The sequence below is a fragment of the Onthophagus taurus genome, chromosome 3, assembly GCF_036711975.1.
Source record: "Onthophagus taurus isolate NC chromosome 3, IU_Otau_3.0, whole genome shotgun sequence".
Lineage (NCBI taxonomy): Eukaryota > Metazoa > Arthropoda > Insecta > Coleoptera > Scarabaeidae > Onthophagus > Onthophagus taurus.
The window spans coordinates 24,457,592-24,470,000 of NC_091968.1; the positions used below are offsets into that span (position 1 = coordinate 24,457,592).

A 12,409-nucleotide genomic window follows, 5' to 3' on the forward strand; every position below is an offset into this window, starting at 1 on the left:
TAATAGGAATCAAAAACGCTTTCATTTGATACCAAACATGATATATTTGAGTTAAAAAATAAAAAAGTTAGGTTAGAAACTGTCAAATGTCAAAATTAAATATAGCGATTTTTTGATAAATATTGAAATGATCTTAATAAGAATTAAAAATGCTTTAATTCGATACCAAAGATGATATGTTTAGGTTAAAAAATAACAAATTTAAGTTATAAACTGTCAAATGTCACAATTAAATATAACAATTTTTTGATAAATATTGAAATGATCCTAATAAGAATCAAAAATTCTTTAATTTAATACCAAACACGATATATGTTGGTTAAAAAATAAAAAGTTAGGTTATAAAACTGTCAAATGTCAAAATTAAATATAACGATTTTTTGATAAACATGAAATCATGTTAATAAGAATCAAAAATGCTTTAATTTGATATCAAACATGATATATTTGAGTTAAAAAAATAAAAAAGTTAGGTTATAAACTGTCAAACGTCAAATAAACGCCATCTTTTTTTGCTAACAATTAAGATATCTCAATAATGGTTGGAGATAAATAAGTCGAGTTTGGGTTCATTTTAAAAGTTTTTTAATTTTCTATTCATTAATATTAAAAAAAAGAACAGCTTTATAACTAAAAAACTTTTTTGTAATAAAAAAAGTTAGGATTAAAACTGTCAAATGTCCAAATTGGATATAACGATTTTTTGATAAATTTAGAAATTATCTTATAGGAGTCAAAAATGCTTTCATTTCACAGCAAATATGTTATATTTGGGTTAAAAATTAAGAAGGTTAGGTTAGAAAATGCCAAATGTCAAAGTTATATGTAACGATTTGTGATAAATATGGAAATTACCTTAATGAGAATCAAAAATGTTTTCATGTGATGCCAAACATGATACATTTGGGTTAAAAAATAAAAAAGTTAGGTTAGAAACTCTCAAATGTCAAAATAAATTATAACGATTTTTTGCTAAATATTAAAATGATCTTAATAAGAATTAAAAATGCTTTCATTTGATACCAAACATGATATATTTAGGTTAAAAAATAAAAAAGTTAGGTTACAAACTGTCAAATGTCAAAATTAAATATAACGATTTTTTATAAATATTGAAATGATCTTAATAAGAATCAAAATTGCTTTAATTTGATACCAAACATGATATATTTGGGTTAAAAAAATAAAAAAAGTTAGGTTATAAACTGTCAAACGTCAAATAATCGCCATTTTTTTTTTTGCTAAAAATTAAGATATCTCAATAACGGTTGGAGATAAATAAGTCGAGTTTGGGTTCGTTTCAAAGGTTTTTGAATTTTCTATCAATTAATATTAAAAAAGAATAGTCTTATAACTAAAAAAATTTTCAAAATTTTTTCTAATTCAAAAAATTTGGTTATATTCGACTACTCGGGCGTACTCGGTGTATGTCGCGTGTAGGTCGTACGCAGTGTATGTTAATGCTTAAGTGTACGGAAATGTTTATAACTCTCCAGAAAGTTTCTGGACACTTTTGGATATCTTCAAAAATATTCTGGCAACGTTTATAATTTCCCAAAAAGCGTTTAGGCACTTTTCGACTACTATAAAAATCATTATAAATCTTTTGGACATCTTTCAAAAATCTTCTGATAATCTGTATAACAGTACATTCAAACAGTTTAGTCAATTTAATTCAATTTTATGACTTTTTTTTAGTTCTTATTAGAGAAGAAAATTATATTAGTTCTTCTTAGTGATGAAGTTCAGTTATAAATTCATATTTTGATGAAGTTCACTCAATAAGATTAGATTTTGATGAAATTCCTTGTTAATATCGATGAAGTTTTGTTATTAAAGATAAAATTCCGTTCTAAATTCAGATTTTAATGATTAAGTTTTGATGAAATTTTTGAATGAACATTAAATTTCCAAATCAAAATTGTAATGTAATAATTAAATTTCATTAACAATTAGTTTGGGGAATACAAACGAACTTATCTAGAAAGCCTAAGTAATTATTAGGGGTTATTCAAATCAAGCGAAGGCATTCTTGGTGTTAATGACTAAAGTTAAGGGGTTAGTTGCACCCGACGTTGTCCAACAGAAATTTCTCTAATTGAACCAAGGGTGATCGTTCACTTGGGAACACAGCAAATTCGCCGTGGTGAATCCCAAACTGGATGGAGATACTTGGTAATTGATGATTCTCCGCATTGACAGATAATGTTTATTTGATTAAGGGGAGCAACTCCAACAAAAATATAATAAAAATATAGAAAGAAAAGCATAAAATAAAATACGTCAATTATTTCTAAACCAGCTACGAGTAGTTTTGACGTTTCAAGTTTTGTTTTCGCCGGGCGAACTTTCCAAATGGATTATTTACTCGGACTTGCAACGAGAGAGTTTCTATTTACTCGACCAACTGGGTCAAGTGTAAAATCATAAATTATTTTTATTTCTTCCACCTTTCTTTTTTAAACGGTATATTTTAGAATCCCCCATTCTCATAATAAACCATCGTCATAAATCAATTAAACCCTCCCTGTTCCCACTTCCACCTCTTAAATCTAATTACACGACAATAATCGAGTTTGCGACAATCGCCTCTTCGAGAACGTCTCTTGAAAGCCTCGTTTCCTTCGAGATCCGACGCTGTAGCAACGCGATGGTAATTTTTCCAAGAGCAATTTCCTTTTACGAGAAGCGGCCTTTTAAGCGACCACAAATTGACGCTTTCAAATTAAATAGAAGTGATTCTTTTTTTTTGAGGTTTAAAAATGATTAAAAAAGATGAGGTCCCACCGAGATTTGAACTCGGATCGCTGGATTCAGAGTCCAGAGTGCTAACCATTACACCATGGGACCTGTTACTTCAGGTTTCAGGAAGTTCGTTAGAGGAAGGTTTCAAATATGCTGAAAAATCGATACAGTTGATATAACGGACCTTGTTGGAACAAAACATTATCTACCATAGATAGAATCTAAATCAGGTTATTTTATTTTCTAAGTTACTTTATTCCATCTTCACAGATAAAGTCCCTCCTCCTCGTTATAACCAAAAGCACAGAATAACCAGAAATGACACTAACATCGATTCGTTTGATGTTGGAGGCACCTCGTTTTGTGACCTCGATTTAAAACCCTCCATCTTATTGAGGGTCATCAAAGGCGCGTATTGGAATGAAAATGTTATTCCACCAATAGTAGCAAAGTTTGGTGACCCTCCATAACATGACGTCAGTTTTAGCGAGATACCACCAGTGTCACTTCTGGATATTTTTGAAAGATGTCCAAAAAATTCCTAGTGATTTTTATAATCGTCAAAAAGTGCCTAAACGCTTTCTGGGCAATTATAAACGTTGCCGGATATTTTTGAAGATATACAAAAGTGTCCAGAAACTTTCTGGTCCGAGATTTTATCCGTTCTTCCTATTGGTTCCCTTTGGAAAGGGATAGACGTTCCGCCAAGATCTCACCTGGCATCTTCAATGTGTTGTAAAAAGACGACAGGAGACTACGACATCAATTCAGAAATTTTTTTTAGTTATAAAGCTGTTCTTTTTTTAATATTAATGGATAGAAAATTAAAAAACCTTTAAAATGAATCCAAACTCGACTTATTTATCTCCAACCGTTATCGAGATATATTAATTTTTAACAAAAAAAAAATGGCGGTTATTTGACGTTTGACAGTTTCTAACCTAACTTTTTTATTTTGTAACCCAAATATGTCATGTTTGGAATCAAATAAAAGAATTTTTGATTCTTATTAAGATTATTCCAATATTTATTTAAGAATCGTTATATTTAATTTTGACATTTGACATATATATATTTGACATATATATCATGTTTGGTATCAAATGAAAGGATTTTTAATTCTTATTAAGATCGTTTAAATATATCTTACAAAATCATTATATTTAATTTTGACATATGACAGGAAACTAGAACAACGCACTGAAGCTGCCAAAAAAAAAATTTAGTTATAAAGCTGTTCTTTTTTTAATATTAATAGATAGAAAATTAAAAAGCCTTTAAAATGAACCCAAACTCGACTTATTTATCTCCAACCGTTATTGAGTAATCTTAATTTTTAGCAAAAAAAATGGCGATTTTGACGTTTGACAGTTTCTAACCTAACTTTTCTATTTTTTAACCCAAATATATCATGTTTAGCATCAAATGAAAGCATTTTTGATTCTTATTAAGATAATTTCAATGTTAATCAAAAAATCGTTATATTTAATTTTGACATTTGACAGCTTTTAACCTAACTTTCTTATTTTTTAACTCAAATATATCGTGTTTAGTGTCAAATTAAAGCATTTTCGATTCTTATTAAGATCATTTTCATATTTATCAAAAATCGTTATATTTAATGTTGACATTTGACAGTTTATAACCTAACTTTTTTATTTTTTAAATCAAATATATCATGTTTGGTATCAAATTAAAGCATTTTTCATGCTTATTAAGATCATTTCCATATTTATCAAAAATCGTCATATTTAATTTTGACATTTGACAGCTTTTAACATAACTTTCTTATTTTTTAACCCAAATATATCGTGTTTGGTGTCAAATTAAAGCATTTTCAATTCTTATTAATATCATTTCCATATTTATTAAAAATCGTCATATTTAATTTTGACATTTGACAGTTTCTAACCTAACTTTCTTATTTTTTGACGTAAACATATCGTGTTTGGTATCAAATGAAAACATTTTTGATTCTTATTAGGATCATTTCAATATTTATCAAAAAATCGTTACATTTAATTTTGACATTTGACAGTTTATAACCTAATTTTTTAACCAAAATATATCATGTTTGGTATCAAATGAAAGCATTTTTAATTCTTATTAAGATAATTTCAATGTTAATCAAAAAATCGTTATATTTGTTAAAAAATCATTGTTTAATTTTGACATTTGACAACAAACTACAACAACGCACTGAAGATGCCAGGTCCTTTTAAAAGGATCAACTCAAAAAAATTTGTTAGTTATAGAGCTCGGATTTTTATGCAGTCAAGTTATAGAAAATATGCGCATAAATATGCAAGCTTTTTATACGAAATATGCAATCTATTTCTATCACATTTTTGTATATGTTTTGCAATTTTCACATGTTATTCTATTTGGGATTCCTCTCACACGTTATCTTAAAAAAGAATAATTAAAAATGTTTGCTATAGATACTCTAACAGATTCGTACCTATTTAAAAAAAAAATTTTTTTAGTTATAAAGCTGTTCTTTTTTAACATTAATGGATAGAAAATTAAAAAACCTTTAAAATGAACCCAAACTCGACTTATTTATCTCCAACCGTTATTGAGATATCTTAATTTTTAGCAAAAACAAAATGGCGATTATTTGACGTTTGAATTTCTAACCTAACTTTTTTACTTTTTAACCCAAATATATCATGTTTGGTATCAAATTAAAGCATTTTTGATTCTTATTAGGGTCATTTCAATGTTTATCAAAAAATCGTTATATTTAATTTTGACATTTGACAGCTTCTAACCTAACTTATTTATTTTTTAACCCAAATATATCATGTTAGGTATCAAATTAAAGCATTTTTGATTCTTATTAAGATCATTTCAATATTTATCAAAAAGTCGTTATATTTAATTTTGACATTTGACAGTTTCTAACCAAATTTTTTTATTTTTTAACCCAAATATATCATGTTTGGCATCAAATGAACATTTTTTATTCATAGTAGGATAATTTCAATGTTTATCAAAAAATCGTTATATTTAATTTTGACATTTGACAGCTTCTAACCTAACTTTTTTATTTTTGAACCCAAATATGTCATGTTTGGTATCAAATAAAAACATTTTTGATTCTTATTAAGATCATTTCCATATTTATCAAAAATCGTTATATTTAATTTTGACATTTGACAGTTTTTAACCTAACTTTCTTAATTTTTAACCCAAATATATCATGTTTAGCATGAAATGAACATTTTTTATTCATATTAGGATAATTTCAATGTTTATCAAAACATCGTTATATTTAATTTTGACATTTGACAGCTTCTAACCTAACTTTTTTGTTTTTGAACCCAAATATGTCATGTTCGGTATCAAATAAAAGCATTTTTGATTCTTATTAAGATCATTTCCATATTTATCAAAAATCGTTATATTTAATTTTGACATTTGACAGTTTTTAACCTAACTTTCTTAATTTTTAACCCAAATATATCATGTTTGGCATGAAATGAACATTTTTTATTCATATTAGGATAATTTCAATGTTTATCAAAAAATCGTTATATTTAATTTTGACATTTGACAGCTTCTAACCTAACTTTTTTATTTTTGAACCCAAATATGTCATGTTTGGTATCAAATAAAAGCATTTTTGATTCTTATTAAAATCATTTCCGTATTTATCAAAAATCGTTATATTTAATTTTGACATTTGACAGTTTTTAACCTAACTTTCTTAATTTTTAACTCAAATATATCATGTTTGGCATGAAATGAACATTTTTTATTCATATTAGGATAATTTCAATGTTTATCAAAAAATCATTATATTTAATTTTGACATTTGACAGCTTCTAACCTAACTTTTTTATTTTTTAACCAAAATATATCATGTTTGGCATCAAATGAAAGCATTTTTGATTCTTATTAGGTTCATTTCAATATTTATCAAAAAATCGTTATATTTAATTTTGACATTTGACAGCTTCTAACCTAACTTTTTTATTTTTTAACCCAAATATATCATGTTTGGCATCAAATGAAAGCATTTTTGATTGTTATTAAGATCATTTTAATATTTATCTATTTAATTTTGACATTTCACAATTTCTAACCTATCTTTTTTATTTTTTAACCCAAATATGTCATGTTTGGTATCAAATGAAAGCATTTTTCGTTCTTATTAAGATCATTCCAATATTTATAAAAAAATTGTTATATTTCATTGAGTACCAAATAAAACTAGAACTACCACTAGACCTAGAAGTAGAAAGTATTTAGTTCAATAAAAATATAGAACAGCTTAACGTTATCTAGTGCTACTTAGTGTTATCTAGTACTGTCAAGCAACTGACAACCGAATATTTTTAGTTCTAGGTCTAGTTTTCTGTCATCCTGTCATTAGAACTAATTTTAATTATTATTTAGTATTAAATTGTTATATATTTTTCATTAAACAACACTCCCTTCCCCCTATTAATCCTTTATATCATAATTTTACTGTATTAATATTATTTGGGGGGAAGTTTTAAAGGGGTGGAGAGTTATGAAGCTGTGAGTGAGGAGATAAGCGGGAAATTTCGGAAAGCTGGACAAAGCCTTGATGTCAAAGGTCCACATCTAAAGGGATTTACCGAGTTCGTTTCAGAATTAGGATTGCAGCGAACACATTTCACCCTCTCGATTTGTCTCCTTTTTTTTCACGTTTATTTGTGCCCCCTTTAACCCTCGGGGTACATTTTACGTCGTAGTAAATTTGCATTCTGCGACGACAACAATGGGGGTGGGTCTCAGTTTGAGTTATAGCATAATTTGTGTAAACGCTTAAGAAGTGTCAAAGGCAGGTATCTAATTTTGGGGGTTGTTTTTTTTTTATATAAGTTAAAATTTAAATTTTCTTATCACGTTTTCTTTTAAAGAGTTCGAGTAGATTTAATTCAGCTTGCTCAGCTTGGAATATTAATTTTTGGAAAATTTATTCTTTGCAGACGGTGCATCGAACGGCTCGAGCACCCCTTTCGTCACCCCATCCACCCTTCTATTGTCGGGTAGGGGGAGAGTGAAGTTCCAGGCGACTTCTTTTACATTCGGGGGACCCCCTTCACACTTGAGTGGCTACTTATCTCCCGAATATAAACCAGGAAAACCATGCAGCGATACCGAAATCGAAAAGGTAACTCATTTTTTACATTAACCCATAAAATCCTTCTTTGTTTAGCAACTCCAAACAAAAAAAAAATACAATTGTAATTGTAAACCGTTCGGTTTGTTATTCTTTTTTTTGTATTGAACGAAATCGACGAAGCGTGATTTTTTTCGCATTGTAACCGTTTTTGTGCTCACGTTTAGTTTCGGTCACGCAGTTGGTTTAAACGTTTGTTAACTTCCAGTTAGGAATTTTTGCCATTAACATGTTTATTCGTAACAAGTATTATTTATTTATTGAATTTGTTGAAATTAAGTTTATTTAAATTGTTTTTTTTTTTAGATGTGGATCTTTGCGTTGGGCGAAACGCTGAAGAGGGCCACCCTCACGAGTCACTCTGCCACATCGAGGCTGAGTGGCGAACTATGTCGCGTCCTAACGGACATGACCAAGCCCGAGGCCACATCCAGAGCTTCCCTTATGCATCTCCTCGACGTGAGTACACCTCAATCTAAACTTTAACTTTAAAAAGAAAAACTAACACCGTCAAAAGATATCACAATAAAATTAATCGTTTCTAGTCTATAAGTCTCTTTTTAAAGTTTTAAAAGTATCTTGTTAAAATTGTGTTTAACAAAGTGAAAATCTTTTTTTTTTGGCCTCACAATCAGTTGTACAACTTCTGTTCATTGTTGCTGCCGCCTTCATGTTATATACCGAGCGCGGTTGCAAAGTCCTTTGTTCGGATCAATCAGAGACTTGTAACGTCAGCGGTGTTTGCACGATCGACACCGCGATGGTTTCTGTTGCCAAAACCCACAACAATCCGGGAAATTTAAAGCATTTCCATGGAAATTTACTTATACTACTTTATAATTAACTCACGACTTTCATTTGATAACCTCTATCCGTATAAATTTATTATGAATTCGAATTAATCACATCTGTTGACTCAGCAAGTTGATAAAATGAGTTGACTACCTCTGTACATACAGGGTGGTTCAAATTCGATGTCCGAATAGGCTATCTCTGAAACTATAAGAGTTAGAAAGAAAGTAGCTTACATGTCATGATCTCGTTTTTCCAGAAACTGCTAATGCCAAAAACCTCAAAGCGCTATCGTCTTTTGTTTTTCCCCTAGAGGCCAAAATTGAAAATACCGTAAAACCAGCAGGTACAATTATCTTGGTTATTATTATAGGTGGAGATTATAACTACAACATTATATGGACACTTTTTTACAGAGAATCTAATAACGAAGTCAAAAAAATTTTTTCGGTTTTAGATTTTGAGATATAATGACAATTTTCATTTTTTTAAATGGAAACAAAAACAACCACTGATTATTCGCTTATTAAATTCGTTATTTTGAAATGTGCAAAAATATGTGGAAATATGCAAAATATACCTTTCTTATACCTTTTATCAATCTATTTCTATCACATTTTTGTATATGTTTTGCAATTTTCACATGTTGTTCTATTTGGGATTCCTTTCATACCTTATCTTAAAAAAGAATAATTAAAAATGTTTGCTATAGATACTCTAACAGATTAAAAATTTAAATCGACAATGAAAAAAAAAAATTTTTTAGTTATAAAGCTGTTCTTTTTTAACATTAATGGATAGAAAATTAAAAAACCTTTAAAATGAACCCAAACTCGATTTATTTATCTCCAACCGTTATTGAGATATCTTAATTTTTAGCAAAAACAAAATGGCGATTACTTGACGTTTGACAATTTCTAACCTAACTTTTTTATTTTTTAACCCAAATATATCATGTTAGGTATCAAATTAAAGCATTTTTGATTTATATTAGGATAATTTCAATGTTTATCAAAAAATCGTTATATTTAATTTTGACATTTGACAGCTTCTAACCTAACTTATTTATTTTTTAACCCAAATATATCATGTTAGGTATCAAATTAAAGCATTTTTGATTCTTATTAGGATCATTTCAATATTTATCAAAAAGTCGTTATATTTAATTTTGACATTTGACAGCTTCTAACCTAACTTATTTATTTTTTAACCCAAATATATCATGTTAGGTATCAAATTAAAGCATTTTTGATTCATATTAGGATAATTTCAATGTTTATCAAAAAATCGTTATATTTAATTTTGACATTTGACAGCTTCTAACCTAACTTATTTATTTTTTAACCCAAATATATCATGTTAGGTATCAAATTAAAGCATTTTTGATTCATATTAGGATAATTTCAATGTTTATCAAAAAATCGTTATATTTAATTTTGACATTTGACAGCTTCTAACCTAACTTATTTATTTTTTTAACCCAAATATATCATGTTAGGTATCAAATGAAAGCATTTTTGATTCTTATTAGGATCATTTCAATATTTATCAAAAAGTCGTTATATTTAATTTTGACATTTGACAGCTTCTAACCTAACTTTTTTATTTTTGAATCCAAATATGTCATGTTTGGTATCAAATAAAAACATTTTTGATTCTTATTAAGAACAACAATCCGGGAAATTTAAAGCATTTCCATGGAAATTTACTTATACTACTTTATAATTAACTCACGACTTTAATTTGATAACCTCTATCCGTATAAATTTATTATGAATTCGAATTAATCACATCTGTTGACTCAGCAAGTTGATAAAATGAGTTGACTACCTCTGTACATACAGGGTGGTTCAAATTCGATGTCCGAATAGGCTATCTCTGAAACTATAAGAGTTAGAAAGAAAGTAGCTTACATGTCATGATCTCGTTTTTCCAGAAACTGCTAATGCCAAAAACCTCAAAGCGCTATCGTCTTTTGTTTTTCCCCTAGAGGCCAAAATTGAAAATATCGTAAAACCAGCAAGTACAATTATCTTGGTTCTTATTATAGGTGGAGTATTATAAGTAAGACATTATATGGACACTTTTTTTTAGAGAATTCGATGACGTAGACCAAAAAAAAAATTCGGTTTTAGACTTTGAGATATTGTGACAATTTTATATATTAAAGGTTGTCTAAGTTCCTATGCTGCAATACTTTGATTTTAGTTTGTGGGCGAGGGGCAAGAGCAGGAGTGTTTCGTGACGTAAGCGATCACAGATTGCGCACGCAACCTCATGGCCATGTGGTGCTCCATGCATTTGTTTAATTTGAATTGCTTGGCGGTATTATTTTCCACATGTGACGTAATGCGCAGTATGGTTGCGTACGAACCTAGACAACCTTTTATATATAAACCTCACCAACATCTCACTTTGAAGTTGCAAAAATGGCAGTAAGAAGGACTACGTCATGAAATTCTCTGTAAAAAAGTGTCCATATAATGTCTTAGTTATAACACTCCACCTATAATAATAACTAAGATAATTTGTTAATAACCAAAGCACTTGTTGGTTTTATAATATTTTCAATTTTGGCCTCTAGGAGAAAAACAAAAGACGATAGCGGTGTGAAGTTTTCGGCATTAGCAGTTTCTCGAAAAACGAGATCATGACACTTTTTTTCTAACTCTGAGAGTTTCCGAGTTAGCCTATTCGGACATCGGATTTGAACCACCCTGTACCGGGTGTCCAAATTTCGATGAGTTTGCAGGTTATCTCAGTTATTATGAAAGTTGCGGCTTTCGCGAATCTTAGCTACTTTTTTATGAAACCTATAATGGCGCAAACCAAATTTTCATAGCCCTCATCGTTTTTGATATACAGGAAGTGTTTCAAAATTTACGATTTTCAGACACCCCTGTATCTCGGCTATCTAACTTAGTAAAAAAGTAAAAACGGGTTCTAATAGATTTTTTCGCGTAGAATCCCATGGTGCACGCAGAATTTTTCTAGTCATCACCGTTTTTGAGTTATAAAGAGTTAAGTATTTTATAAGTCGAGTATTTGAGTTGTGTTTATAACTCAAAAACCGTAATGACTAGAAAAATTCTACTTGCACCATTGGATTCCACGTGAAAAAATCTATTAGAACCAGTTTTTACTTGTTTACTAAATTTCCGGATAGCCGAGATACAGATCTATTTCCAACACTCCCTGTATATCAAAAACGAAGATGGCTATGAAAATTCGGTTTGCGCCATTGTATATTTCACAAAAAAAGTAGCTCAAGTTCCCGAAAGCCGTTTCTATCTTTCATAATAAATGAGATACCCTGCAAACCCATCGAAATTTGGACACCCTGCACTCATTACTGATTAATAACACAAAGAATACCACATGTCAAGCTGCTTAAAAGATATTATATGGAAGAACATTAGAATGGAAAGCATAATAAGAGTCTACAAATGGGACTCATAATAATACACACTTCCAAAACAAGACTAGACAGCTCCAAGATACAGAAAATGATGCGAACAGTCGAAATGGAAATAATAAGCATTCATGGAAAAACACTACATGACAGAGTTAGATGTGAAGAGCTATGATAACAAACAACTGAATCAAAATTCTGAATAGAATAATGGACTTCTTAGTATCTTGTGGTTCTGCATCAAGAATTTAATTTTTGTCATAAGCAGAGATCTATGTTTTATATGTTATGAAGGAATCAGA

General features: G+C 29.2%; 1 protein-coding gene, 1 long non-coding RNA gene and 1 other non-coding gene across 8 annotated transcripts in view; 1 reads left to right on the forward strand and 2 right to left on the reverse strand.

The window, feature by feature from the left end:
* Nucleotides 1–12,409, forward strand: part of LOC111420118 (tyrosine-protein phosphatase non-receptor type 13-like) — a 118,294-nt gene that overhangs the window by 78,666 nt on the left and 27,219 nt on the right. For 4 of the 5 annotated variants that reach the window (XM_071195462.1, XM_071195461.1, XM_071195463.1 and 1 more), the window contains 2 exons: nucleotides 7,710–7,894; nucleotides 8,210–8,362. In XM_071195462.1, coding sequence (XP_071051563.1) covers nucleotides 7,710–7,894; nucleotides 8,210–8,362 — 338 coding nt within the window. Of the gene's footprint in view, nucleotides 1–7,709; nucleotides 7,895–8,068; nucleotides 8,150–8,209; nucleotides 8,363–12,409 lie in introns of those variants that run through there. The other variant, XM_071195464.1, reaches the window with a different exon arrangement.
* The window catches only part of LOC139429584 (uncharacterized), an 83,309-nt gene that overhangs the window by 5,770 nt on the left and 65,130 nt on the right, over nucleotides 1–12,409 (reverse strand). The gene's annotated exons all lie outside the window — the stretch shown is intronic.
* On the reverse strand, nucleotides 2,779–2,850 carry TRNAQ-CUG (transfer RNA glutamine (anticodon CUG)). The gene has a single exon. It is a non-coding gene; the product is annotated as a tRNA-Gln (tRNA).